The following is a 27450-nucleotide window of genomic DNA, read 5'->3' as shown; positions in this document are numbered from 1 at the left end:
GTTGGTTTTTTGATACTCTCTCTAGTCTAGTCTCTTGTGTTCCCAGCTGAGTATTTCCCTGTGTATTTTGGTTCTTAGACCTCTGCCTTATGGTTTATGTCTCTGTATTTCTTAGTTGCTGTCTCCACTGTGTCAAGTTCACGTCTCTGTGTGATACTTCCTGTTTTACTTTGATGGTCCGTGTCTCATGTGAATGCGTCCTGCTTTGCTTGTCTCGTCAGTCCTGATTTCTCCCAGCTGTGCCCTCCTTCTGTGTCTCATTCCCCTCGTTACTTCCCAGTGTATTTAAACCCTGTGTTTCTCTGAGTCAGTGTCGCGTCGTCCCTCATGCTGTGTGGGTCTCTCTGTGAGTGTCTCTCTGTGAGTGTCTCTCTGTGAGTGTCTCTCTGTGAGTGTCTCTCTGTGAGTTTTCCAAGTTCCCAGTTTAGATTAGTTTGTATGTTTTTTCCCTGCCAGCAAATAAAGCTGAGTTTTGAGTTCACCTCCCTGAGTCTGTGAGTCCTGCACTTTGGGTCCAACTCCTGCCTGCCGCACAGCGATTCATGACAGAACGACGCGACCACAAAAAGGATCCAGCGGACTCAATGAGGAGGCGCCGCTTGGCTTTTGATGGGACCCGGTTGGTTCTTGGGGGTCCTCCGTGTAGCCGGTCGTCTTCGTTTGCCACTAACCCGTCTACTCACTTTTCTGTTTCCTCTCCACTGTTGACGCCTGCGACCCGGACCCGAGGAAAGCACCCGAGGCGGCACCGCGAGGAATACTATGAGCCTGCGAGCAACCAGCTCACGCCAGCACAGGCATTTTATAAAATGCTGGGGATTATCATTGTTCCCCCCAGTGCACCCAACATTTCCACACCGCAGCAGGAGCAACTGCAGCCGAGTTTTCCCACATCACCTTCAGCCAGCCCTTCTCCCTCTTCAACAGGGAAGCGGCAGACACCCCGCCAGCATTCACAGCCCCAGCGAGGGCCTGGATTTCTTCCTGTACAGTCAGCTAGGGTGAGTGGTGGAGCTACTCTTTTGGCTCCTGCAGAAATAAAAACTGTTAATTCCGGGCCGGCTTGTTGTGTAAGCGGCACCGGAAATGAAAGAACTGCTTATTTTAAGGACAATTATTCTGGCCCATTGAGCCATTCAAACTGTGTCACTCCTGTTCCTTTCGAGCCTATCCATGAAACTAGGAAGATTGGTGTCTCTGTGCTCAATAACTCCAAGGATCCAAAGACTGTTTTAGACTCAGATGGTTGTGAGCTACAAACTGAAATGAAGGGTCCTGAGGGTTCGGTTAAAAATGAACTGTGTGTTCCCCAGCCCTCAGCTCAGTTAGCCGCCCGGCCTAAAGCCCAGTCGCCGCCTCCACCACCACCATCACTACACCCAGCCATTCAGGCTGCTACTCAGTCAGACATTCAACCCATAGCCCTGCCGTTAATACACTCTGTAGCTGAGCCACTAGCTGCCCGACCCGCAGCCACTTCAGCCACTCCTCCACCCGTTACACCTCCACTACAACCGTCACTGCAGTCTCTAGTGCAGTCTCCAGTGTCCCCAGCGCAGTCTCCAGTGTCCCCAGTGCAGCATCCCTTAGCACAGTCATCCACTCAATCACCAGCTCCACTTTCCCCTCAACTATCTCTACCACCTCTAGCTCAGTCTCCTGTGCACTCACCTCTGGTTCATTCTCCTGTGAAGTCATCAACTCCACTGCCTACTCCACTCTCACCACCTCCGTTACAACAGACATCAGTTCAGTCCCCTGTGCCAGTGCAGACGCCCTCAGTTCAGTCTCCCGTGCAGTTATCTACTTCATCACCATCAGTAGCTCAGCTCCCACTCTCATCCGCATCTCCAGTAGCTCAGCTTGCACCTGAACCATTGGCCCAGTCCCCGATAGCAATACGGTCTTCTGTTCGGCTTAACATTCAGCCAGGGGTCCCAAACCTCTCTGGCTCTACATCAGCTCCTGCTGGAAGCTCGGATGAGCTCATCCAGGACTCCGCGGCTCCCACGCCGCCATCTACCTCGTCCGCTGGGGGTTCCAGTGAGCCCGGCCAGCACCTCCTCGTCTCCGCTGAAGGGCCCGAGGGACCCGTTCAGCCTCCTGTCTCCGCTGGAGGGTCCGAGGGGCCCGTTCAGCCACCTGTCTCCGCTGGAGGGTCCGAGGGGCCCGTTCAGCCTCCTGTCTCCGCTGGAGGGTCCGAGGGGCCCGTTCAGCCTCACGCCGCATCAGCTGGAGGGCCCGAGGAGCCTGTCCAGCCGCCACCTGTGACCGCCTCGTCGTCGCCTGGTCCGGCTGCATCTGCCTGTGCTTCTGCTACGCCTGGGCCAGCCTCTGCCTCTGCTTCTGCTACGCCTGGTCCGGTCTCAGCCTCTGCTTCTGGTCCAGCTTTGGCTTCTGCTTCTGCTCCGCCTGGCCCAGCTTCGGCTTCAGCCTGTGCTCCCCCTGGTCCAGCCTCAGCCTCTGCAGCTCCGCCTGGTCCAGCCTCAGCCTCTGCAGCTCCGCCTGGTCCGGCCTCCGAGTCTTCGTCCTCGTCTGGTCCGGCCTCCGAGTCTTCGTCCTCGTCTGGTCCGGCCTCCGAGTCTTCGTCCTCGTCTGGTCCGGCCTCGTCTGGTCCTGCCTCGTCTGGTCCTGTGCCCACCAGGCCATGGCCAGCACGCCTGAGACTGGAGGGCCGCCGCTGCCTTCCGCGCGGTCGGCCCCCTGAACTGCTCCGTTGTCTCCTTCGCCGCCGCCGCTGCCTTCCGCGCGGTCGGCCTCCTGAACTGCTCCGTTGTCTCCTTTGCCGCCACCGTTGCCTTGCGCACGGCCGGCCTCCTGAACTGTTTCCACGTCGCCGCCGTTGCCTTGCGCACGGCCGGCCTCCTGCACTGTTTCCGCATCGCCGCCGTTGCCTTGCGCACGGTCGGCCCCCTGAACTGGTTCCACGTCTCCGCCGTTGCCTTCCGCACGGTCGGCCCCCTGAACTGCTCTGTGTTTGGGTTGTTTTCTTGGGCTCCGGTGTTTGCTGTGCTCTTCTTTTGTATTCCGTTACTCACTACGGCAGCCGTAATGCTCTGACAATCCATCAAGCAGTGCGGCTTACCAAAGTTGTACTAAAACATCTTTTAACAGATTTCTGCACGCCAAAATCGGTTCGAGGTCAGTAAGCACAACCAGAATTCATACATAAGGCACAATCTCGATTTTTGAGAAAATTAAAGGATTTTAAGTGTGCCTTATGGTGTGGGAAATACGTTATACAGAAGAAAAGAATATATCGTGATATATATCGTTACCGCACATGCTTCAAATTATATCGCGATATGAATTTTAGGCCATATCGCCCAGCCCTAGTGGCATCATCTTCCATTTGAGTTATTGCATGCTTTGGTGTTTTTGTGTTTTGTCTTTGTGTTCTGCAGCTCTTCTCCAGCTGCCAGCTATTTAGAGTTGAGTACAGAGAGTAGTTGATTGGTAATGATTTGAGCCCTTCTCAATAAAGGGGAGAGAAAACAGGAAGGATGTTCTTTGTTTTTCTGTAGGACACAGTTGGAGAAGGGAAGCCGGCTGAAATTGGAGACTCCAGTGAGATAAGTGAACATTTTAAAGGAAAATAGTTTTAACCTGATCTGGAGGGTTTTGCTCTTAAAATAATCAGTGACATCAGGAAGTTGATTCACTTTAATTAGAATTTATGTGGATTTGTTGTGATAAAGAGACTGGATTGGAAACTGTTGGTGTGCTGGACCTGCGTGTTACGCGAGTTTAACGGGGAAAAAGCTGTAATTAGGAGGCAACCAAAGAGAGGAAATTGTTCAAGACTTGGAGAGGAACAGCTTGACTGTTGAAGTCCCTGATGGGGAATCCCACTCCCTAAGAACACAAAGTTTGTTAATGTGGGTGGAAAGCCTTTCTCAGGAACATGCGAGATTGATGCACTATATTATCTTGGGTTCCAGCAGTACATCCATCTACAGATGAATGAGAGAATCATTTATGAGTAATGCTTGTGCATAACTGACTAATTTCTTTCTCACCAGTCTTTACTCAATATTTAGCACCAAGTTATAATATGTTTGCATATAATTTTAAGTTCAGCCCGCACAGCAGCTCTGAAGCTGAAGCCAGATTTGGATGCTTTGAGCTAAATATCACTATGATAATGATAACATATATACAAGCTCGTAATACGCTGAAGTTAAGCAGATTTACATCGTTCAAGTGTGTTGATATGCTGTTGAGAAACATTTTTCAGATGAGTGACCCGTTAGTGAACTCACTAGGTTTTGCTGTTTTCAGGCAATCAGATTTAAGGCATGGAAATGGGTTCGGTGATAGCCAAAAGTAGAACCCCTCCAATATATAGATCATATATAGACAAGCAGTGGTAACATGATTTGATCTGTCATTTCGTGCCTTTTATAGCTGTCAGTGCTCAGAAAATTCTGAGAAAATCTGTTTCGTCAGGAATAAAGTCTAGGTGACAGCCAACACAAACAGAAAGAGACCGACGACTCCCGCCGCATAAAACCGCAAACACAGGATGCTGGCAGTACACGGAGATCAAATGACCAAGATAAGTAAAAGAGGGGATTTTTTTTTTTATACACTGAAAACAAATTGCACAAAGTGCACAGAAAGTATCAGTTAGGATTAGTCTGAAACTAATCAAAAACTGTTAAATATGCCACTGATTTCTAAGTCATGAAATTTAATTTTATTGTTTGTCTTTAAGTCTTTGACAGTATAGTATAAAATCTTTATAATAGTTTTAGAGATGCTTTTACAGTTCTGAATGTTTAATTTTTCATTTATCTTTTTCTGCATGTATACAGTGAAGGTAACATCTTATGCGTATTGTACTTATTTAAGAGGAGATTGGATCAGTGTCAAACCTGCAAACTTTTACTGTGTTTAAATTGCATATATCTGGATATATTTGTGTTTCGATAAATCTAAATTACAAACCTGGCCCTCTTCACACACAAACTTATTTTTATTAAATTATTATTATTATTATTATTATTATTATTATTATTATTATTATTATTATTATATGGTTGCCCTAGCATCATCTGGCCTTTGGAAGGGACACAGCACTGTTAACAAGAAAAAGCGCAGCATTATGGTTATTTTGTGTATTTAGATGGTGTCTTTCCGTTAAACGGAGGATCTTGGAAGGTTCCAAAACATCAGCTGGCTAATATTAGCGCACTGTTTTTAGGGGAGTTTTCCATTTAGAGGTTTTTCCACTTCAAGATCATGATATCTTGTGTTTAAGGTGTATTGCCCTTAAAATGACTTGATTCAGTTGTGACTGGTTTCCTGTTCTTCAGCATACAAAGCACTAAATCATAATACAAAACAGCAACACCTTTTTAAAGAGATGTTTCAAATGCTAACAGCCTTCTTACATGGACATGTTTGCGTTTATATTCAAACCTGGCTGAAAATTGTAAATATTTTTACCTGTATAGTTAAATATCTTCTACATTACTGAAATTAATTTACTATTAGGTGACCATGAAGAATGGAGGGATTTTTTTAAAACCATTCTTCTAGCAAAAGTGGCAATAAAACACTATAAACAAAGCTGTGGTGAAATGTTCCTCATCTGTGTTGTATAGATTAAAAATACTGCCAAAGTTATTAAGGCTGAACTAATTTTTAAATGTCTGTGAAGGTTCTCAGTCATCCAGGTCATCGTAGTCAAAGGAGCTTGCAAAGAAAACTGAAGAAGCTTCTCGGATGAGAGGTGAAACGTCTTCAAGCAACTTAAAGAAGTCCAGACGCTTTTCTTTGCAAGCTCCTTTGACTAATTTTTAAATGCTTTATACTCACCGTTTAATCATATTTGTAGTGGCTGTCCCTGAACCGTTGGCTTGACAAGCTCCAGCTATCGTTCATGGGACACAGACATGCCCATAAAACAGAGACACGCTACTGTTTCCATTGAGATCCCAGGCAAGTGCAGCTTTCGACAATTATACCCAGTAGCATCCAGAATATTCTAGTGATGTAGGGATGAATGCAAACAGGCGACGCGCATCATGACAGAGCACTGTTTGACACGAAAGTAGAGATATCGCTTCCTCTTGCTATGTTTTAATTAATGTCTAATTTTGAATTTGACTAGGTGCTTGTCTTGATGGAATGCCATTGCCTCAAACTATTCTACTGAATAAGTTTAAATCTTTTCCTCTGAGTAAACTGATGTGATGAAGAGACACAATCAGTAAGCCATACTTGGAAGGGAAACTTGGAAAAAAAGAATACAAAATATATAATACTTAAACATTTATACTCAGTCACAAATACTTAAATAACAGAATATAAATATGTATCATTCAAAAATCTATCATTCAGTATAAAAATAAGCAATGCTGTCAACATAAAAAATAATTATCCTTTCAAATATGTACACATATGTATGTACACAGCCCTTCTATAAAGGAAAGGTGCAATTTTAAAAGTTGCTAGCATGCCTGATGATATATTATAAGTGCATAAAAAAATACAATTCAAATGTAGAAAAAATGTATTGCTATCACTTATGAAGGAAGTAATAGCAAACATGCACCAATAGAAAAGTCCAGCAGATGCCTCCATCCTTGTTGCACATGTTGTGAAATTCATTGTGCAGAAGAATATATGGGCTTGCTTATTGTAGTCCTAGTGAGTCTTAAAAATACAGGTGACGACAGCTGTAAGCACGTAAAGTTTCCATTTGTCAAGTGTTCCAAGAAACAGGCCTGATGGATGAATCCCATCAATAAAACTTTAAGATATTGTTTAGACAATAGTTTGGAGCCTTCTTGTAGGTACTGGGGGCATGTGGTACCTGAGATTTATCCAAAAGTTTCTCTTTGAGTATAATTCTGTGAATTTGTGTGTCGCAAGAAAATCTTTCTTCCACTTCAGGGCTCCTTGTTTCCTCTTGATATAACGCACAGACTCTGGCAAGTGACTGTAATCCACTGGACCATCTGGCAAAAAAGAAAAACAGTTTAAATATAAATGAAAATAAACACGTTTAATAAGCTGACATTTTAATTTTTATTAAACGAAGTCCTGACCGAGTGCAACAAGTCCAGAGATGAACACACTTTATTCCTTATCAAAATGTACTAAGTTAGCTTAGCATAAAAGCTGGAAGTAAAATCTCTGTTTGTGATGCCTGCAAAGAATTATACATGACCAAATAGGGCATGAATGCTGAGCTATATAACCCGTGACTTAACAGAATTCATGTGGCTAGAGATTTTTGAAAAATGAGGAATCATTTACCAATTTCCACCAGGATAACTCTGGGATCATTCTTCGTCAAAGCATCATGAAGGCCAACTTTCTGCTCATACCACACTTGGCTTTGATTGTCACATATGCAAGTGCTTTCCTCCGTTTTCGCCTCAGGTGATAAGATGATAAGCAGTCTGCGGCACTGGTGCATCGCAGCAGCTGTTGCATCGTGTATTGCTGTAAGGGATTCATGGCCAGACACAAAACTGCAGGTTAGAACTCTTTGTCTGCAAACTGAAGACAGCCCATTTCAACAGCACAAACTATAATTTTGGGCAGAACTGTGGCTTCTTCCAGGCACTCATTTCTTCTTCTTTTTTTAACTTACCAGTTTAGTCTGCATTAATAAAATTAAAGAACCTTGTAAGTGCCTTGAGGCAGCTGTTATTGTGATTTGGCACTATATACATAAAAACTGAATTGAATTGCAATGTATCACCAATACAAACATAAAGGAAATAAACTAGAGCAATAAGAAGAACACAAAAAGAAAAGGGAAAAACAGAAATACAGAGGATAGCTAGACATCAGCTCAAGAAAGTATTAAGTCTGTTTTTAACTGTACTGTACTGTGTTCCAGTAATTTAGTAAACATGGCTTTTATCCAATTTCTCCCATGTATTATACTAGGAGTTTAACCAAGAAGCTCTTATTTTCTTTTCAAACTTCTCTTTCTTTTTTTCTTTTTTTTGCAACTATAAACAGAATTCTTACAGATACAGTTGTGGTCAAAGGTTTAGATACACTCATCATGAGAATGAATGCAATAGCAATGCCGCCACCATGCTACACAGCTGTTACAGTGTTCTTTGGTTCAACAGCCTTTACTTTATCTTCCAGGTCATGGCAGGCTTGAGTCCTGGTGGTTCCGCTGAAGTTTTTCCTAACTAATGTTCTCTGATCTGAGGACAACATTATTTGGTCATCCTCCAGATAGTGGCAAAGCAGTGGCGCATCCAAAAAACTTGTACTTTTTTGTAGTTAGAGTTCTGAACTGAGGGTCTTGGAACCTGCTGTTGTTTAACAATAACTCCAGACTTTCCCTTCCCAATTGTAAATCTACAATAGGGCTGCCACGATTAGTCGACTAGTCACGATTACGTCGACTATTGAAATCGTCGACGACTAATTTAATAGTCGACGCGTCGTTTGAAGCTTTGTAAGATCACAAAAGACGCAGGAATAAGTAGTAGGATTTAAGAGTGTAATAATGGACTGAAACAGAAGATGGCAGCACTGCATGTACAAGGATGCCAGCTGCCGCTAAACCCCGAAGAAGAAGAAGCTGTGTCCCAGAATTCATAGCGCGGCTCAGCGCAGAAGTCAACAATGGCGGCCGCTAGTTAGTTTTAACTTTACTCTTATTATTCTTTTTGGGTCACAAAATAAACGTTTAACATATTTTCAGGCGAGAATGTAGCTGTGTAAACCTCAAATATCTGCTCAGTTTATCAGGACACCACATATTTTCAAAAGTGCTCCGACGTTTTCAGAGACATCTGTTACCCACTAGCTCGATAGTTAGCCGGGGGCAAGGCTCACTAGAGCTGTGAGAACACCGGACTCCCGGCAAATCGTTTTTAAACCCACCACCGTCTTTCACTACTCAGGTTAAACATGATATATGAGTCACTTAGATAATTTAAAAATGTTATTGTTTGGCTTTTTTCAGTATTTTATTTGTTCCTGAGTAAATCGTTTGGCTGAGATTAAAGTTATAGTTTTTACACAGCTGAGTAAACCTCAAGCAGACAGCTGATTATCAGAAGTGTGAGATGCTCGAGAATATTCTCCGGTGTCCCGTTATATTTTAGATAGCAAGGAGCAGACGGCTGAGTTTATTAAACTTCACTGAAACAATCTGCAGATTTCATTAAAATTTAATAAACTATCATCTTGTCTTTATTTTTAGTTAGCACAGACCTTAAACACTTAAAGCTGTAAGCTAATGATAGTTATATAAGAGCAGATGCATGCTGGTGCAATAAGCTGTACGTTTTACGTCCAATGGATGCATGATCCATTAATCGGTGACTAGTCGACTATCAAAATAATCGTTTGTGGCAGCCCTAATCTACAATTGTCCTTCTTAGATCTTCACTGAGACCTGAGTATTGGTCAATCTAATGAGTGCTGTCAAACAAATCCTTTTCATGCTGGCAAAGAGAAGTATTGACTGACTACAACATCAGTTGTAATCGCTGATGACTTTAGTAGCACAAAGATAATAGGCCTTGGTCTTGTCAAGTTAACAGATAGTGTAGAAGCGGGGGTCTCGAATTCCAGACCTTGAGGGCCGGTGTCCTTCAGGTTTTAGATGTGTCCTTGATCCAACACAGCTGATTTAAATGGGTAAATTACTCCCTCAACATGTCTGAAGTTCTCCAGAGGCCTGGTAACGAACTAGTCATTTGATTCCGGTGTGTTGACCCAGGGTGAGATCTAAAACCTGCAGGACACCGGCCCTCGAGGCCTGGAGTTTGAGACCCCTGTTGTAGAGGCTTCAGCACCACTTATTAGAGGTTTAAGTGAGTGTATGTATATATTTGACTCTTTGAGTCTGTGTGCATTAGAGAAAATCAAAATGAAAATCAAGCAACCAGTTCTTGTTTTATAAAGTCATTAAAAACGTTAATTTAACCACATTTAAAATGCAACTAGTTCTACTTGTCTTTTACCTGAAAGCATCATAGCAACTGATTTAGATTCGTTGGTTATGTATTTGATGTCTTAATTTAATAAAAACTGTGAACAGCAGTTTGTGACAATAAACAGCTCAAAGCCTTTGTATGTTTTCCCGTCTTTTGGGGGTTGGAGAATGACCTTAACAACCTCAAGAATTACACTACATCTAGAAAGACAAGTCTTTCTGCCTCTGTTTACATATTATGGATATCTGCTTCTTACCTTCGCCAGGACAGTCATCCCGTCCTCTGATAAACAGAGAGTAGCCATATTGTTCCTCCAGTTTCTCAGGCAGGATCTGCATGGCAAACCTCGCGCCCTCATCTGAACTCATGGCATTGGAATGGATGAAACTCACGTAGGCATCATAGAGCTTCCCATCTGGAACTGACAGAATCTAAATGATTGTTTATGTTCATTTTATAACGTTTGATCCTTTTAAAATGTGAATCAACATCCAGCTTTCACGGCTTTCAGTACTGTGTTAGTTGTGCTGTAAGGTTAGTAGTATCTCGTCAGATGATGCCACACAAAAACTTAAGTTCAACTGATAACGGCTTTACCTTGTTGTTTGGGAAAATGTGCCAACAGATCCCTGTAAGCCAATATCAGGTTTACTTTAAAGAAGAAGAAGCACGCAGCCAAGGCTAGAACAGCCAGAGATGCAGAAAGGCAAACAGCCCAACTCATGTGGAAAGAACTGCGGTCAGCTGGAGAGAGGAAGGAGACAAACGTAAGGCAAGTGTCTCAGACGACTATAATTCTTGAACACACACACATTTATATGTATATGTCTATATATATCTTTATTACCTTCTTTAAGCTTCACCACACTGATTTGTTCTCCCGCTAGGCTTTCTAAATGGCACTCGAACTCAAAATTCAGGAACTTGCGATGAACTTTAGCGATGGACAGAATGACCAGTTCGTATACTTTGCCTTCTCTATGAATACTAAAGGGTACAGAAACAATCAGTCAGTCAGAATGAATCATGGAATCAAAGAATAATATGTAAATGTTAGGTGTTAAGTTTTTTGTGCTGCTACAGTTGCAACATTTACAGTCTATTACTCAGAAAAGAAGTTCTGCCTCCAAGTGACATTTAATGTCTGACACATTGTGTTGTTTTGATTTAATCTCGATGCAGTATAATGCAGTGTTTTGTATTCGCCCTATTAATAACCCCGTCCATGGTAATGTAAAACTCACGTTTTCCGGGACACACTAATCTCCTCGAGGTCCTCAGCGTAATCCTTGCCAACAGTCCAGTGCAGTGAAGACTCGTTATCCTCACTGTAGCCTATGAATGCTAAACACTGCAGCTCCACTCTCAAACCTGGTGGGCAGTGAGAGTAAAAAACAAAGAAACTGTCAGTCTACATTTCCCGTTTTGATCAAACAAAAATATGAAGTTAGCTCAAATGAAATTTAACGTCACGGAAACTTTTCAAAAGGCTTCTGACTAATTCTGTTCAGTCGCTAGATGACAAAGCACCATTGCAAAGGTTTTAAAGGACTTTATTGTCATCTTGACTTGAAAAACAACTGTTTGTCAAGTATTTATCATAAAGATCATACAGTCAATAAATGGATAATGGTGTAAATGACTTCATGATATTTAAAGGTGTTTATAATATTTTTCCATAGCACTAACATTCACTCTAATGCATTTTATTTAGTGTTTCACTTGCCTAGTTCAACTGTAATCTCTTGCTTGTCAGGGGTCACCAGCTGTGGCTCTACAAAAACTTTTTCTGGGAGGTCTGCAAGAAAGAAAGAAGGAAGGAAAAATAAAGAAAGTGGGACAATATACATTTAGCTCCATAAGCATTTGTATATATTGCCTCTGTACACCATCACAGGCTAATTTAAATCAGACAAACCAGATGTGATTGAAGTGCAGATGTTTAGCTTTAATTCAAGAGGTTTAACCGAGGTTTTGCATGAACTCTTTAGGAATTACACTCGTTTTTATCCATAATCCCCCATTTTCAGACGCTCAAAAGTATGGGAGATGAGGCCTGTTGCCTCGTCATTCCATGATAAACAAAGTTAATTAAAGACATCTGGATCTGAGTCCAATAGCTAAACTTGTATTTCAGCATTTCACTGGAACTTGTGAAATTCACTGAGACGTTGATGCAAATTAAGGAAATGAATCTGGCCCCAGAAGACCAAACAAACCTACTAGAGTCCATGATTTAAGAAAAAAAAGGCTAAACAACATTTACCACAGTTGTAAACACTCAAGGAAATATGGTGTCGTTATCAGAGTCTAGAATATACAATCAAGAGATGCCTTTATGAATGTAAATACAGATGGTTTACCAGATGGTGAAAACCACTGTTCACACTCAAAAACAAGAAGAGCCTGCATGTTCTGAGAAAACATCTTTGGACATATTTAACTTACAACAGCATGAGGAGAAGAGAAAAATAATGAAAATGGAGAGATACAACTCGTATGCCAAAGCATCCAATGATTTATTTCTTTTTTGTTAAACCCCCTGAATTAAGTCTTCAAGTCTATGATTAAACAAAACAAAATAATAATAATAATTATGTACAGCCAGAGTAATATATTAAAAAATGACACCAGAATAATTAAGGATTCAATATGAGAGCTCTACAGTACTTACCATCTTTAACAGTCAACAGGATGCTGCGTGAAGCGGTATAATTCCTGCCATCCAAGTTAATGTCTATCAGGCAGGTATATTTCCCATTGTCCTCCTCTGAGGCTTGAGGAAGCCTCATGTTGCCTTTCATATCAACAGAGATGGGTTTCCCTTGCCGCTGAATGAGCTGGCAATCCTGCAGACAGAAACCAATCCTGTAGTTAGTTTTCACAGTGCCATATTTTTGAGAGGCATTTTTGAGCCTCAAGACAAGAAAGAAGAGCCAGAAATAAAGGAAAACATGAATAAAAAGCAAAAAACTGGCATAGTGATCTCAAAATGTGTTGGTCGCAAGTTTCCAGGTAACAAAATGCATAGTACTACATTGTTGCTGGCCTGGGTGGCAACCAGTCTTATCTGCCAGGGGGGCAGATCTGGCACACATTTTTCCCTGATATCTACAGAAGGGGGCAGTGTTGCATTTATGGAAGTTGTAAAACAGAAGCCTGGGATTTGGCCCACCTAAGCACTTTAGATGGAGCGATTGTGTATAAACTAGCCTAGTTTATATCTGCTGTTTCCACTGATAGTTTATCAGCAATTGTTTCTGTCCACTCTTCATGATATTATATTCCATAAAATGGGATTATACACCAATAGCATAGCATTATGACCACTGACAGGTGAAATGAATAAAACTGATTTATTAGCACCTGTTACTGGCTGGGATATCTTAGACAGCAAATGAATATTTTGCCCTCAAAGTTGATGTGTTAGAAGCAGGAAAAATGGGCACGCGTAAGGATTTGAGCCGAGATTGACAAGTGCCAAATTGTGTTGGCCACACAGCTGGGTGAGAGCCTCTCCAAAACTGGAGTGTGATCCAAGCCAACAGACGAGCTACTGTAGCTCAAAATGCTGAAAGAGTTGATGTAGGTTCTGATAGAAAGGTGTCAGAATACATAGTGGATCACAGTTTGCTTTGGGTAACGTTCTGCTGGGAAACCATCCATGAGGATGTAACTTTGACATGTACCACCTAACTAAGCACTGCTGCAGACCATGTATGACCTCCCATAGAAACAGTATTCCCTTGATGGCTGTGGAATCTTGCAGCAGGATAATGCACCCTGCCACAAAGCAAAAAATGGTTTACAAATGGTTTGAGCAGCACAACAATGAGTTTGGAATCTTGACTTGGCCTCTAAATTCTCCAGATCTCAATTTAATCAACATCTGTGGGATGTGTTGGACAAAGAAGCCTGATCCATGGAGTCTCCACCTCCCAACTTATAGGAATTATAGGATCTAGGGCTGAACGATATATCGCATTTGCGATAATATCGCGACATGATCAAGTGCAATTTTCTAACCACAAAGGCTGCGATTATACTCTGGACATGTCCAAATTCATGGGCTGCATCCTCCTGAGGCCGCATTTGTAGACCGATTACGTCACAGCGACGCGCCGAAGGCTGTCCAAATTACTACCATATCCCAGAATTCATAGCGCGGCCCAGCCAAACTCCAGTTTCCAGCAATGGCGGCCGCTACTAAGTTTTAAAATTACTCATACTAATCTTTCTGGGTCACAAAATAAACTTTTAACATATTTTCAGGCGAGAAAGTAGTTGTGTAAACATCAAATATCTGCTCGGTTTATCAAGATATCCCATATTTGCAAAAGTGCTTCGACGTTTTCAGAGGCGTCTGCTACCCACCAGCTCGACAGCTAGCCGGGAGCTCGAGGGTTACTGATGCGGCCGAGAACGGCACAACTCCCGGCACATCATTTTCAGATCACCGCGGAGTTTCGCTGCTCGGGTTAAACGTAATATATAAGTCACTTAGACAACCTAAAAATGTTATTGTTGGGCTTTTTTCAGTGTTTTGTTTGTTCGTGAGTAAATCGGTTTGGCTGAGATTAAAGTTATTAGATTAGATAAAATAAAACTTTATTAATCCCCCGGGTGGGTTCCTCCTTGGTTTTCACACAGCTGACTAAACGTCAAACAGAAAACTGATTAAACAGAAGTATGAGACAGTCGAGAATTTACACCAGTGTCTGGTTATATTTTAGATAGCAAGAAGCAGACGGCCGAGTTTATTAAACTCCACCGAGACAGCGGTGACGCTAATCAGAACTAGACCGTCCAATTTCACGCCTTTAAACTTTAAAGGCGTGTTTGTGTGTGTGTTTATACAATTGCTATTATGTTTGCACTTTATGTGTAATGTTACTGACTGCAGAGATCAGTAAGATGTGTGTATTTTTTATTTATTAGTTTTATTTATTTAATATTATTTTTTAATTGAATGACTGTCTAGTAGTTCACAGATGTCGAAAAACTGAGTGTGGTAAAGCCACTGATTTTTTTTATGTATATTTCTGCAATCTGCACATTGTACTGACTTTCATTTTAATGTTTACACCAGGGTTCCTTGTCAGCACTTTATGCTCAGATGTTTGTAAGCTAAAAATAAACTATTGTGTTTGTTCAAATATACTGTTGTGATTGAAGAAGTTAAATAAAAATGTCAGTCATCAATTCATGCATCACCTCATGTCATCATAACAGAGGTCTGTCTTCCAGGAAAGAACAGTTTAAAATTAATGTAATATAGTATTGGCCATACTATATGATGTATTGCTTGTCTTTGTTTAATAATACAGAAGACAAAGACCTTAAAAAATAATCGCATATCGCATCGCAATCGCAATATTGGGGCAAAAAATCGCAATTAGATTATTTTCCATAATCGTTCAGCCCTAATAGGATCTGTTGCTTAGATACCACAGCACACTTTCCGGGGTTTTGTGGGGTCCACGTCTCGAGGGGTAATGTCTGTTTTGACAGTAAAAGCGTACTACAGCGGATAGTGGGAACAGCAGAGAAGATCATCGGGGTCTCTCTCCCCTCTATTGAGGACATCTACACCACACGCTGCATTCGCAAAGCCACCAGCATTGTGGCTGATCGGACACACCCCCCTCACACACTCTTCAAACTCCTGCCATCTGGAAAAAGGTACCGAAGCATTCGGGCACACACATCCAGACTGTGCAACAGCTTTTTTCCACAAGCCATCCGTCTCCTCAGCAAAAAGGGACTGACTGATAAACACACACACACACACACACACACACACACACACACACACACACACACACACACACACACACACACACACACACACACACACACACACACACACATTATCACTCAGGTTAACTCAACTACCTCAAAACATTGAGACTGGACTGACTAATCAACACAAGCGCAAACACACTGACCTACACCACCAAACCATCGTACACACCAACCTGTTAATGCTCTTTTGCACAATATTATTACTGGACTTTTTGCACTAACTTCTGTACTTCCTAATTTTTGCTGCTACACTAAGGAATGTTTACTGTTCCTCCACTACCTCAACTCATCATCACAAAACCTTATTACAGTGAGGCAAAAAAGTATTTAGTCAGCCACCGATTGTGCAAGTTCCCCCACTTAAAATGATGACAGAGGTCAGTAATTTGCACCAGAGGTACACTTCAACTGTGAGAGACAGAATGTGAAAAAAAAAAATCCATGAATCCACATGGTAGGATTTGTAAAGAATTTATTCGTAAATCAGGGTGGAAAATAAGTATTTGGTCACCTCAAACAAGGAAAATCTCTGGCTCTCACAGACCTGTAACGTCTTCTGTAAGAAGCTTTTCTGTCCCCCACTCGTTACCTGTATGAATGGCACCTGTTTGAACTCATCATCTGTATAAAAGACACCTGTCCACAGCCTCAAACAGTCAGACTCCAAACTCCGCCATGGCCAAGACCAAAGAGCTTTCGAAGGACACCAGGAAAAGTATTGTAGACCTGCACCAGACTGGGAAGAGTGAATCTACAATAGGCAAGCAGCTTGGTGTGAAAAAATCCACTGTGGGAGCAATCATCAGAAAATGGAAGACATACAAGACCACTGATAATCTCCCTCGATCTGGGGCTCCACGCAAGATCTCATCCCGTGGGGTCAAAATGATCATGAGAACGGTGAGCAAAGATCCCAGAACCACACGGGGGGACCTGGTGAATGACCTGCAGAGAGCTGGGACCAAAGTAACAAAGGTCACCATCAGTAACACACTACAACGGCAGGGAATCAAATCCCGCAGTGCCAGACGTGTTCCGCTGCTGAAGCCAGTGCATGTCCAGGCCCGTCTGAAGTTTGCCAGAGAGCACATGGATGATACAGCAGAGGATTGGGAGAATGTCATGTGGTCAGATGAAACCAAAGTAGAACTTTTTGGTATAAACTCAACTCGTCGTGTTTGGAGGAAGAAGAATACTGAGTTGCATCCCAAGAACACCATACCTACTGTGAAGCATGGGGGTGGAAACATCATGCTATGGGGCTGTTTTTCTGCCAAGGGGACAGGACGACTGATCCGTGTTAAGGACAGAATGAATGGGGCCATGTATCGTGAGATTTTGAGCCAAAACCTCCTTCCATCAGTGAGAACTTTGAAGATGAAACGAGGCTGGGTCTTCCAACATGACAATGATCCAAAACACACCGCCCGGGCAACAAAGGAGTGGCTCCGTAAGAAGCATTTGAAAGTCCTGGAGTGGCCTAGCCAGTCTCCAGACCTCAACCCCATAGAAAATCTGTGGCGGGAGTTGAAAGTCCGTGTTGCTCGGCGACAGCCCCAAAACATCACTGCTCTCGAGAAGATCTGCATGGAGGAATGGGCCAAAATACCAGCTACTGTGTGTGCAAACCTGGTAAAGACCTATAGTAAACGTTTGACCTCTGTTATTGCCAACAAAGGTTATGTTACAAAGTATTGAGTTGTATTTTTGTTATTGACCAAATACTTATTTTCCACCCTGATTTACGAATAAATTCTTTACAAATCCTACCATGTGGATTCATGGATTTTTTTTTTTCACATTCTGTCTCTCACAGTTGAAGTGTACCTCTGGTGCAAATTACTGACCTCTGTCATCATTTTAGGTGGGGGAACTTGCACAATCGGTGGCTGACTAAATACTTTTTTGCCCCACTGTATTATGTTACGTTGTGTTTTTCTATCATTCTGTCACTTTGCTGCTCTTGTTTGCACATTTGCACGTGCACTTTGTTGTCTGCTGTCTGATAACAAAAAAAAAGTCTTCCTTAGATAGTTTGGTTTTTTTTGTTAATTTATGTTGTAATTTATGTTAGGTCAGTCTGTCTTGTCTCTGCTAGCCAGCTAACTAGGTCTCTTAGTTGGCTAGTTGAGTGTTTTCTGTTAATTTATGTTGTAAATTTATGTTGCATGTAGCACCTTGGTTCCTGGAGGAACATTGTTTCGCCTCACTGTGTACTGTTAAACTGTATATGGTTGAAGTGACAATAAAGCCAACTTGACTTGACTTGACTTGACTTGAAAAGGGGGACCAGGTGGTCATAATGTTATGCCTGATTGGTGTATATGGAGGGCAGAGACCAGACCGCCAGTACGTTCTTCAGCCAGCTTTTTTTAGGTGCAAAATAATATTGATGAGCAACAGTTTTCTTTGTACTCAAATCAGGTCCTAACAAGGCAAACATGTCAATGCAGTAAAACAAGTGTATTAGGCCTCTTTATACCTTCATCCATCGTACATTCACCACGCTATTCAGGCCGAAGATTTCTTTCTGTTTACAAGGAAGACTGTCGCTCACTCCTTTTGTGATGGAAATGCTCTCAACGGTATAAGGACACTCTCCACTAGACACTGACACCCAAAACTTTAGCCTCCGTAATAATACTCCAGACTGATTCCTGAAAAGAAAAAGAATTGTAAAGCCAACAGCAAGAAATATCCCTGTACTTTTTGTTTATCCTAAATGGTTACAGACAATATGACTAAAATATGAATTGATGTTTCAGTTATGCCTCTATTCCACTGATAAGCTGAAGTTATATATCTGTTCAGCACTAATTAGATATAAGATTAAAAAAAAATAACATCCATTAGGAATATAAATTAGCACACACACGTACAGAGACTGCCTGAAGGCTGGAACTGAGGAGATTTGATATCCCTCCTCTCATATATATTTGGATATTTATCCAGTTGCTCATTTGCTCTTAATGGTTTGATCATTTCCTGGATAAATAACACATTCATTTTTAGAAATGGCCAATCCCGTCTCCCTGTTGTATAGGAGGCTCCATATGCTCCCAGTACAACCTTCACACAGTCTCCTAAAAGTGCAACATCAAAGATTTACAGATGTTAAAATCCAGTTAGTAGGTTAGTTGGCATATCTTATAAAACAGGTCGCAAAAGGTTGATTTTGTTCATCTGGACGTAGCGTTTTCATTGGAGACTTCTGAAGAAGTCACTTGGATGAGTGACAAAGGGTTTCCAATACAACAGAGCTTGATCATAGCCTGCATACAACTGTTAGGTTTTACAGCATTTTATTATAAAGTAGGTTGTGTTTGTCTGTGCACGTGTGTTAAAGCACATTTATAAATATACTAGAAGCATGGAACTGCAGGGATCAGGAGAACTCATGCAAGAGAAGTCATACAGATATTTTTATACCTTATCTGACAGGTGTAAGATCCATTGTGGGACATCTGGACAGGTAGAAACCAAAGTAACCTGTCCCTCACTTCCACTCCAGTGGGCAGGCTCAGATTGTCTTTACTCTCCCCTCTGCTCCAGATCACGACATCATGAGCCTCTGCTGTGTAGCAATTCAGCAAAAAGAAATGGCCAGCACTCACATGGAAGGTATCTATCTCCCCACGGTGGTCTGTAGGTGACAGTGCAACAGGAGAACAACTATTTGTCATTTAATGTAAGATGTTAAAAAAATATATCAATCTACAAGGAAGACATGTTACTCCAAAAGAAGAACAGATAGAACAGAATAGGACTAAGTAAGTAAAGTAAGTAACATTTTATTTATATAGCACCTTTCTAGACAAAAGATCACAAAGTGCTTTACACAGAGATAACAAGGTATAAAACAAAAACAGACAAAAAGTTAACGAAATGCAATTCTAAAAAGATGTGTTTTTAGTTGTTTTTAAAAGAGACTACCGAGTCACATGTGAGTACTTCAAGGATTTGGTCAAAAGCTTTGCTGCAGCGTTCTGAACAACCTGCAGACGTTCCAGGGAGGTTTTGCTTAGACATGTAAACAGTGAATTACAGTAGTCCAAACGTGATGAAATGAATGCATGAATAATAATCTCCAGTTTAGTACGAGATACAATAGGACTTAATTTGGCAATGTTTCTTAAGTAATAAAAGCAAGACCAAATCAGAGATTTGACATGGACATCCAATGTGAGAGCCGGGTCAAAGGTTACCCCTAGGTTCCTGATAGATGATTTCACAAATGTCGAAAGGGGACCAGCATTCATTATCATAGGTACAAGTCAGGAGTCACATGCAAGGACTTCAGTGTGTCCTTCATTAAGTTGGAGAAAGCTGTCATCCAGCCAACCTTTAATGGATTCTAAGCACTCATTCAGAATCTGCAGCATAGATAGATCTTGGGGCTTAAAAGCAATGCATAGCTGGCGTCGGGTCCAACATCAGCAAAACAAAACATTTTCCTGCATCGTTTTGCATCAAAATGTCACTGGAGACTCTAAGAAGGGCTGTTTCAGTAGAATGAGGTCTACGAAAGCCACTGACTGACTGAAATTTGTCAAGAATATCGTGTTTGTCCAAAACTGCTGTAAGCTGCTTAGCCACAACCTTTTCTAAAATCTTAGCAGTTAGTGGTAATTTTGAGATTGGCCTGCAACTGCTGTTTTTTTTTTTTTAGATGGGATGTACAGCACAGGGACTTTACCAGTGACGTGTTAATTGTGGTGAGCACACAGGGACCGATAGACTGGAAGACATTTTTGAGTAACGATGCAGGTAAACTGTCAAATGAACAGGAGGATACTTTCTTTGAATTAACTAACTTTTCCAGCTCGGCTAGTGAAACCGATAAAAAGCTGTCTCAAATAACAGGCTGAGGCAGAGTAAGAAATGCTGATGGGGAAAAATGTTTTCTTACATTACTAAAAAAAAAATTCTATTAAGAAAGAAAGAAATTTTTCACAATCTTCATTTGAAGAAATTGGGGGCAGCAGGTGGACCAGGAGTAATAATACCAGTAATGGTGTGAAATAATACCTTAGGATTACCTCTGCTCTGGGTAACAAATTTAATTCTCCTCAAAATAAATGTGTGAAAACATCAATGCCCATTGCGATTTAACCCATCTTGTCACTCGCCGTAGAGTTTCTGTTTACAACTGTTTGTTCTTTTCTGTTCTTCTTTTCATTTATGGCATGTCAAGGACACAACCAATGTTAGGTCATTCATAAAGATAAATAACAACAACAAGGCAGGGAAATACCTCCAGCTAGTGTCGGACCAAAATGCTGACACTGAAGTTTCAAAAGTTGAAAACTCATGGGTGACCTGATGGTGGCCCATCTTTCATACTGTTTATAAAAGATATTTTTAGGACAAACACCCCTTGGTGGACCTAGCTAGCTGTTAGCCAACTTCCAAACTTCCATGAAAAGACATTTGTGTTCTTTTCCAAGCTGTGAATGCCATGTCCAAAGTAGAACAACACCAATATGGATTCCTGGAAATGGGTGTCTTGCGACAGTCAAAGAGCAAACATTTCGTAACAATGACTAATGCAACTTGTTAACTTCTAATATTGCAGGTTATCAACCACTGAGAAGGGCTATGCACGTCCATGCAGGTGTGCAAAGATATGTCACCACCACCACTTCATTATTGAATTTAATAGTAACTGTTTGGCATCTGTAAACAGAACTAGGGATGCTTTCCCGTTTTTTTTCACCGTCTGTTAATAACATAGGATAAGATAAACCAGTATTTGTCCCACACATGGGAAATTTGTTGGGTCACGGCAGAAAGGGGACAGTACAAAGTTACAAGCACCAAAAATTAAGAAAACAATAGAATATAATACTTTATAAATAGAATAAAATAGTATGTTGCATCGAAAATTTACACTTTGTAGTATTGCACCTAAGGGAGACAAGGAGAAGGCTATCATGGTGTATTGGATGTAAATGAAATTCTATGATAATCGTATTTTGTGCCACTTTTGTGCTGAGCAAACAGTATGAGATATGCAGCAACCTGTGGTAAGTGGTTAAATGTTTGCTCTGAAAAAGAGCAGTTGCTGCACAAACTGTACCAAATCATTTCTACCTTTTTCTTGAGTTTTTAGTTATCTAAGTTTTACTTAGTTAAATGGATGTTGCAGATATGTGCAAAGTTGTTTTTATCAAGTTATATTCTGACTGGTCTGAAGAGTCAGCACTTTTAGAGCTATCTAAAATACTTTGCTATTCACAATGTCAGAGATACATGACGTTTGTGGTTAACAAGATTGTTACTGTGGTAGAAAATACCCACGTGTTTTAACATATTTAGTCTTCAGGCACAGTTGAGGAGCCACAACGAAGTTTTGGTCGATGGGCTGAGAACACGATACCTGAAAACGAGGTTATCAGCCCAATGTGATGATGTATTTTTTATTATTAAAAATCACACAATCAGACAGGCCCTTATTACATATTACCATAGGCTCCCTCCTGTTTATGGTAATGTGCAGGAGCTTTCTGAAGCTTTTCATACAGACAGCTAGAACGACATTTCACGGAATTAAAATAAACATCAAAATATGTCAAATTTGTTTAGAAATTTTACACACTATGTTCGCACTTCTTGCCACAGCTTGTGTGTATTCAGCTATGGACAGTAGGCAAACTGGATTTTTCACGAATGTGCAGTTGTTCTAAATTGGTGCTTTTTACATTAAATGTTTAAGCGTTTAGTGTTAATAGAAACCGCTGCTAATGTTTGCATTTTCGCTTGTTTAATGACAAAAAGGTTATGGGATTTTAAAAACTGTAGGCAATTTATGTTCTGCCTTTTCCACTATTGCTCAAGATTGCATCCTGGGCGCAGATTATTCAAACAGTGAGGAAGAGTCTTGTTTGCCACTTCCTGTCAAAGCTGTAAATCTGTCATCAGTGGAACACCTCATACAGCATTAACTGATGAGACATAACCCTCATCGGGTTTTTTTTAGACCTCAACATCATCCGTTTTTTAACCCTAATCCTAAACCTGTTATACTGTACTTCACATTACTGTGAACATTAAATTGCACTTTTGCACATTTCTTTTTTTCGTTTTAATTTATCAAAAAAATTATAAAATGATTTTATGTTTCAGGGTTTAAAGGATTAACAAGATATAAACACTGTTTTCACCTCATCATGCCAGTTTACTGTAAGAAGAAGAAGAAATTTGTATTACACAGTCTAACTGTTAGTGAAGTTGTAAGGCTGCGTCAGCGAACCTTGTGAAATTCAGGTAATTCTAAAGCATTTGTTCGTCACAGCTAGTCAAACCCAGCTGACAAAAGTGCAACGTGCAGCCGTATCTTAGCAACGCTTAGTAATTTTAGCAGATAGCTGTTAATGTTTGTCTTACACTAATACTTCTTATCTGTGTACAGCTTACCTCCATGTAATAATATGGAGGTAAGTCATGTCAGCTAGCCTGTATCAAAGTATTCAGGTATAACAGAATATTTAGAGTAGTACTTTTAAAAAGATTACTCTGCTTATTACAGTCAACTGTTTTATTATTGGCGCCACGCTTGGCGAGGGATCCTTGGCTCTGCTGGAGCATTTTATAAAACCTTGTCCTTTATGTTCAGCCTGACGTGCACAGGTGCTGCAACTTTAATGCTGACATCTTTTAGCTAAGACGCTTCCTGGAGATTCACACATCAAAGTCTGAGTATAAATGTTTGGTCTCCTTGACCTATATAATCATCAAAAACCCCACAGACCTTTCAGTTGTTGTTTTTTTGACGTTATCGTCTATCAGAATCACTTCATTGTCGTGAGAGGAATGTTGAGGGGTATGCTTTTTTTACTCATCAAACCACAGTTTATCTTTTTCTGTCGTGATTGTCTGTCTTGATAGCAAAACCTACCCAGGTAACCTATCAGTTGAATAGAGATTTTATCATACTGCCGTATGCATTCTGTGCAGTCCCCTACCACAGATGTATGAATAGATAAATCCACTACAAGGAACACTGAAGAATCAGCTTTTATTCCAGTATCTATTCTGATCACTGATTTATGATTAATTTATGGTAACATTTGAGTTAGGATACATATGTACAATATGTGTGTATATATATATATATATATATATACACATATACACATACATACATACATGCATACATATAAATGTATTTGGCAAAGCTATAGGATAGTTTGCCCTGTCTGTTAAGGAAAATCTTAACAGACAGTTTAACTGGTTTCTAAACCAGTTAAACTGGTTATAAACCATGACAGCTAACCCCACGACATTGGCATAAAGCAGACAGAGCTTGTCACTCAGCTGAAACTAAGTGTTCAGAAGAAGTTGGAGAATCAGTACTTACCACGCGTCACAACAAATGACAGAGACAGCAGAACAGTCACCAAGCAGACCCAACCTGCCGCTGCCATAGTTCTTATCTGAGGGAATCAACAGACTGCATTTCAGTAAAGTCCGGTGTGATTTTCTTGAGAACACGAGCCATCCTGTCAGGCGAGCGTATTCTTTGCAGTGTATACAAGTTTCTTGACATACTTCCTGGGGAGCACAGCTTCCCTTAAAGGGAAGTGAAAGATGGAGTGTTCTCAGCTCTCACAAGGAAGTCAGAGCCAAAACACTCCCAGTAAAGTCCCAGGAAGTTCCACTGATTGGTGTTTCTTTGTCAAAGGTTGAGAAAAAAAATTCTCTTTGTCATTTGTAGTAACTCTCTGCTGATGTAAATCATTCATGCGTCTTTGTTACGTCATCGAAAAGTAATAATTCATATATGAATTGCACTCATTTTGGTCATTAACATAAAGTGGATCGGAGTCAGGTTATATATAAGGGAATTTATGGGCAAGTTCATCTGCAGCACATATTTATTTAAAAATACTTCATATTAATAGAAAATCAGAATTTCCCAAAATATAATGCCAATTTTGGGCTTTCTGGGCTTTGAAAAACAATGATGACATTCCTATAAAAATGTCTTAATAATAAACTTTGTAGTAATTTTTGAAATGAGTAAGCCTTATATCTCACAACTGCTGTGATAAATACTTAAAGTAAGGGTTTACCCTGAATGGTCTTCAGTCGTCACTTGATATATGTTTTACATGGCAATTTTTGTCAGCATCGTATATATTTTCACAGTTTACTCAGATATCCCTCTTTAAGTTTGCCTTATTGTAAAGTGGTAACCTTCCAAAGCTCAGTGAAGCAAGTGAAAATCACAGTCGCTGAGTATTTAAACTTCAGTGCCTTAAATAAATAGATGTCAAGACCAAAATTGAAAATCTGCTGCCAATATATTTTGTGTAAAAGCAATCAAAAGAAATATTGCTGAACAGAAAGACAAAGATAAAATCAACAGAGTGAAACCACGTCAATGTGAAACCAGTACTATAAAATTCAAAGAAGCCTACACCAAGTATTTAAAAAAGATGTAATCATAAAGCTTAATCGAAACTCACCTGTGACGTATATGAAGTTACTACAAAATTATAATTAAAACTACAGCTGTAATTGTACAGATAGTTCTTTCTAATTTTGACTTTCTACTCTGAATTATGAGACAGAAAGTCTGCCTGTCACTTACAGTACAGTGAACTTGCAGTGACTTGCTGGATTTTCCATCCTCCTACTCCTCCTCCTGTATTTGCATTATTTTATATTGTTCCACTACCCCGGTATGAAATTTCCTCTCAACTGAAAAAAAGTACAACTTGCTTTGCAGTACAGGTGCGGCACAGTTATTCAACCACAGCTAAGTAGCACTTGACAGATATAGGTCGAGTTGTTGGTGGTTAAGATTTGAAACTGACAGTTGTTTTCATGTAATAATGTAATGGCATTTAACTAACTAGCAGTGTACATTTCCTGGAAATATTCCATTAAGACAGCTGCATAATACTACACTCAACAAAAATATAAACGCAACACCTTTGTTACTGCTCCCATTCCCCATGGGATGGACGTAGAGACCTAAAATTCATTCCAGATACACAATATAACCATCCCTCCCAAACAGTGGTCACAAATCAGTCCAAATGTGTGGTAGTGGGCACATCTGCTATATTGAGATAATCCATCCCACCTCACAGGTGTGCCACATCAGGATGCTGATCTGACATCATGAGTAGTGCACAGGTGTACCTCAGACTGCCCACAACAAAAGGCCACCCTGGAATGTGCAGTTTTGTCTCACAGCAAAATGCCACAGATGCCACAAGCAATGAGGGAGCGTGCAATTGGCAATGTTTATTTAGTTAAACTCAAAGCCAATATTTCGTATTCTTTTTCTTAGTGTGACACTGAGATAAGGATGAATAAAAACGAGGGAATTGTTAGTTGTTCAAAGAGCGATAAAACAAACACGGATGCGGCTGCAAATCCGTTATTGGAAAAAGCTGTGAAACTTCCCAGAAACTGTGTTGGAGCTCGGATCAGCGCAGTGTTTTCAGATTATTACATTTACAATGCAGTTTGATTTTTCGTCAATCTGTGAAAATCGTCAGCCAGATTTTCAAAACAAAAATTTAAACGTTCCCTAGGATCCACTCTCTCAAACCTCAAAGCTCTTTGTGGCGTTTTTCAACATATTGGATTTTATCCAAACTTTAAAAAAAATATTCCTACAATTTCTTCTCCAGTTTCAAAGAATTTTACAGACAGTCATCACAAGACTATTTTCACTAATGACGAAATGGCAATCACAGTTTTCTCAACATGCAATAGTGTTAAAAATGCCGTTTTCTGCTCTTTCCCTTGACGTCTCGAATGACTTGTAAATCATGAGTCACTGTTAAGTTCAAAATAATCCGATGGTTGTGGAAATGTAATGATGACTTCTAAGATTTACAAAAATGTTTGATTTTCAAAGCATCATTAAAACAAAAATCAACAAATGTTTGTTTTTTAAAAATTCCTATATTCGACGTTGTTGTAAAATCCAACTTCGTATCTGTTTCACTCTCGTCTGTTTCCTTCTCTTTTTGTCTATGACCAGTGAGATCCAGTTACACGTCTGGGCATGATGAAAGGGAACGAATGACTACGCCCACGAGACTTGGAACCAGACACGACAGGGTTGAACTACAGTGGCGCTTCCCAGTCGTGACTGACCTGAGACGCAAGTTGAGAGCAGTGCAGGGACTGAAAGCTAAAGGAAGAAATTAACATGAGCCAGTGTTTGATAGTGACCAACTGAGTGTTTATATTATGCTTGCTCTTTAAACTAACCAGAAGTTGGTTGGTGAATGAACCCAAACTAATATTCTAAATGATCTGTAACCAAATTAAAGGCACTTCAAATCCTAAGTGTGTGTATAAATGTACCCAATAATCTCTTTAGCCCCTTTGTTTGATTTACCTGCTGCAGTTAGGTAGATTAGACGCATGATATGGTCTTGCTATTTGAAATGTTCAGCCTTTTTTAACATAGCATCCATGCACAGCTGCCAGATGGCAACCTTTTTCTTTTATTTTCCATTCTTATTTTCACAAATATGGAGCTCCTTTATGACACTCATGTACACTGACAAACATGTTACATGGTTTAAGCAAAGATTTAAGATTGGGGAGGAATTTTATATTTAAGTAAAATCAGTGTAGCAGAAATGTGAAGTAAATTGACAAAAAAAAAACACGCTATAATACTAGACCCAGTGTCTTTGTGGTGTATGTTTCTTGAGGAGGAATGGAAAAGAGTAAAAGC

At 40.6% G+C, this 27450-nt stretch overlaps 2 protein-coding genes across 7 annotated transcripts in view; one reads left to right on the top strand and one right to left on the bottom strand.

Moving 5' to 3' along the window:
* Window positions 1-27394, top strand: part of LOC145421226 (uncharacterized) — a 44977-nt gene extending 17583 nt beyond the window's left edge. For 3 of the 5 annotated variants that reach the window (XR_013902538.1, XR_013902537.1, XR_013902539.1), the window contains 2 exons: window positions 10558-10704; window positions 26743-27394. Coding sequence is in view for 2 of the 5 variants with exons in the window: in XM_080291199.1 (XP_080147325.1) it covers window positions 543-3149 (2607 nt within the window). In the remaining 3 variants the exon portion in view is untranslated. Of the gene's footprint in view, window positions 1-399; window positions 10705-26742 lie in introns of those variants that run through there. The other 2 variants (XM_080291199.1, XM_080291198.1) reach the window with 2 other exon arrangements.
* Window positions 6267-24302, bottom strand: LOC113007563 (interleukin-1 receptor type 1-like). Of its 2 annotated transcripts, none has more exons than XM_026144278.2 (11): window positions 24097-24302; window positions 19167-19380; window positions 18220-18394; window positions 12607-12781; window positions 11659-11730; window positions 11177-11303; window positions 10780-10919; window positions 10530-10676; window positions 10189-10353; window positions 7270-7458; window positions 6267-6968 (listed from the first exon to the last, which is right to left on the bottom strand). In XM_026144278.2, exons 1-11 carry the CDS (start codon window positions 24161-24163, stop codon window positions 6775-6777), a joined length of 1665 nt encoding a protein of 554 aa, XP_026000063.1. In that variant the 5' UTR covers window positions 24164-24302; the 3' UTR covers window positions 6267-6774. The 2 variants fall into 2 exon arrangements, with proteins under 2 accessions (XP_026000063.1, XP_026000064.1); XM_026144279.2 differs by having other exon boundaries at window positions 10189-10347.
* Window positions 27395-27450: the final 56 nt, after the last annotated feature.

This window comes from Astatotilapia calliptera, chromosome 16, assembly GCF_964374335.1.
Source record: "Astatotilapia calliptera chromosome 16, fAstCal68.1, whole genome shotgun sequence".
Lineage (NCBI taxonomy): Eukaryota > Metazoa > Chordata > Actinopteri > Cichliformes > Cichlidae > Astatotilapia > Astatotilapia calliptera.
Note: the sequence above shows the minus strand (reverse complement) of the source record. Positions and strands in the feature narration are given on the sequence as shown.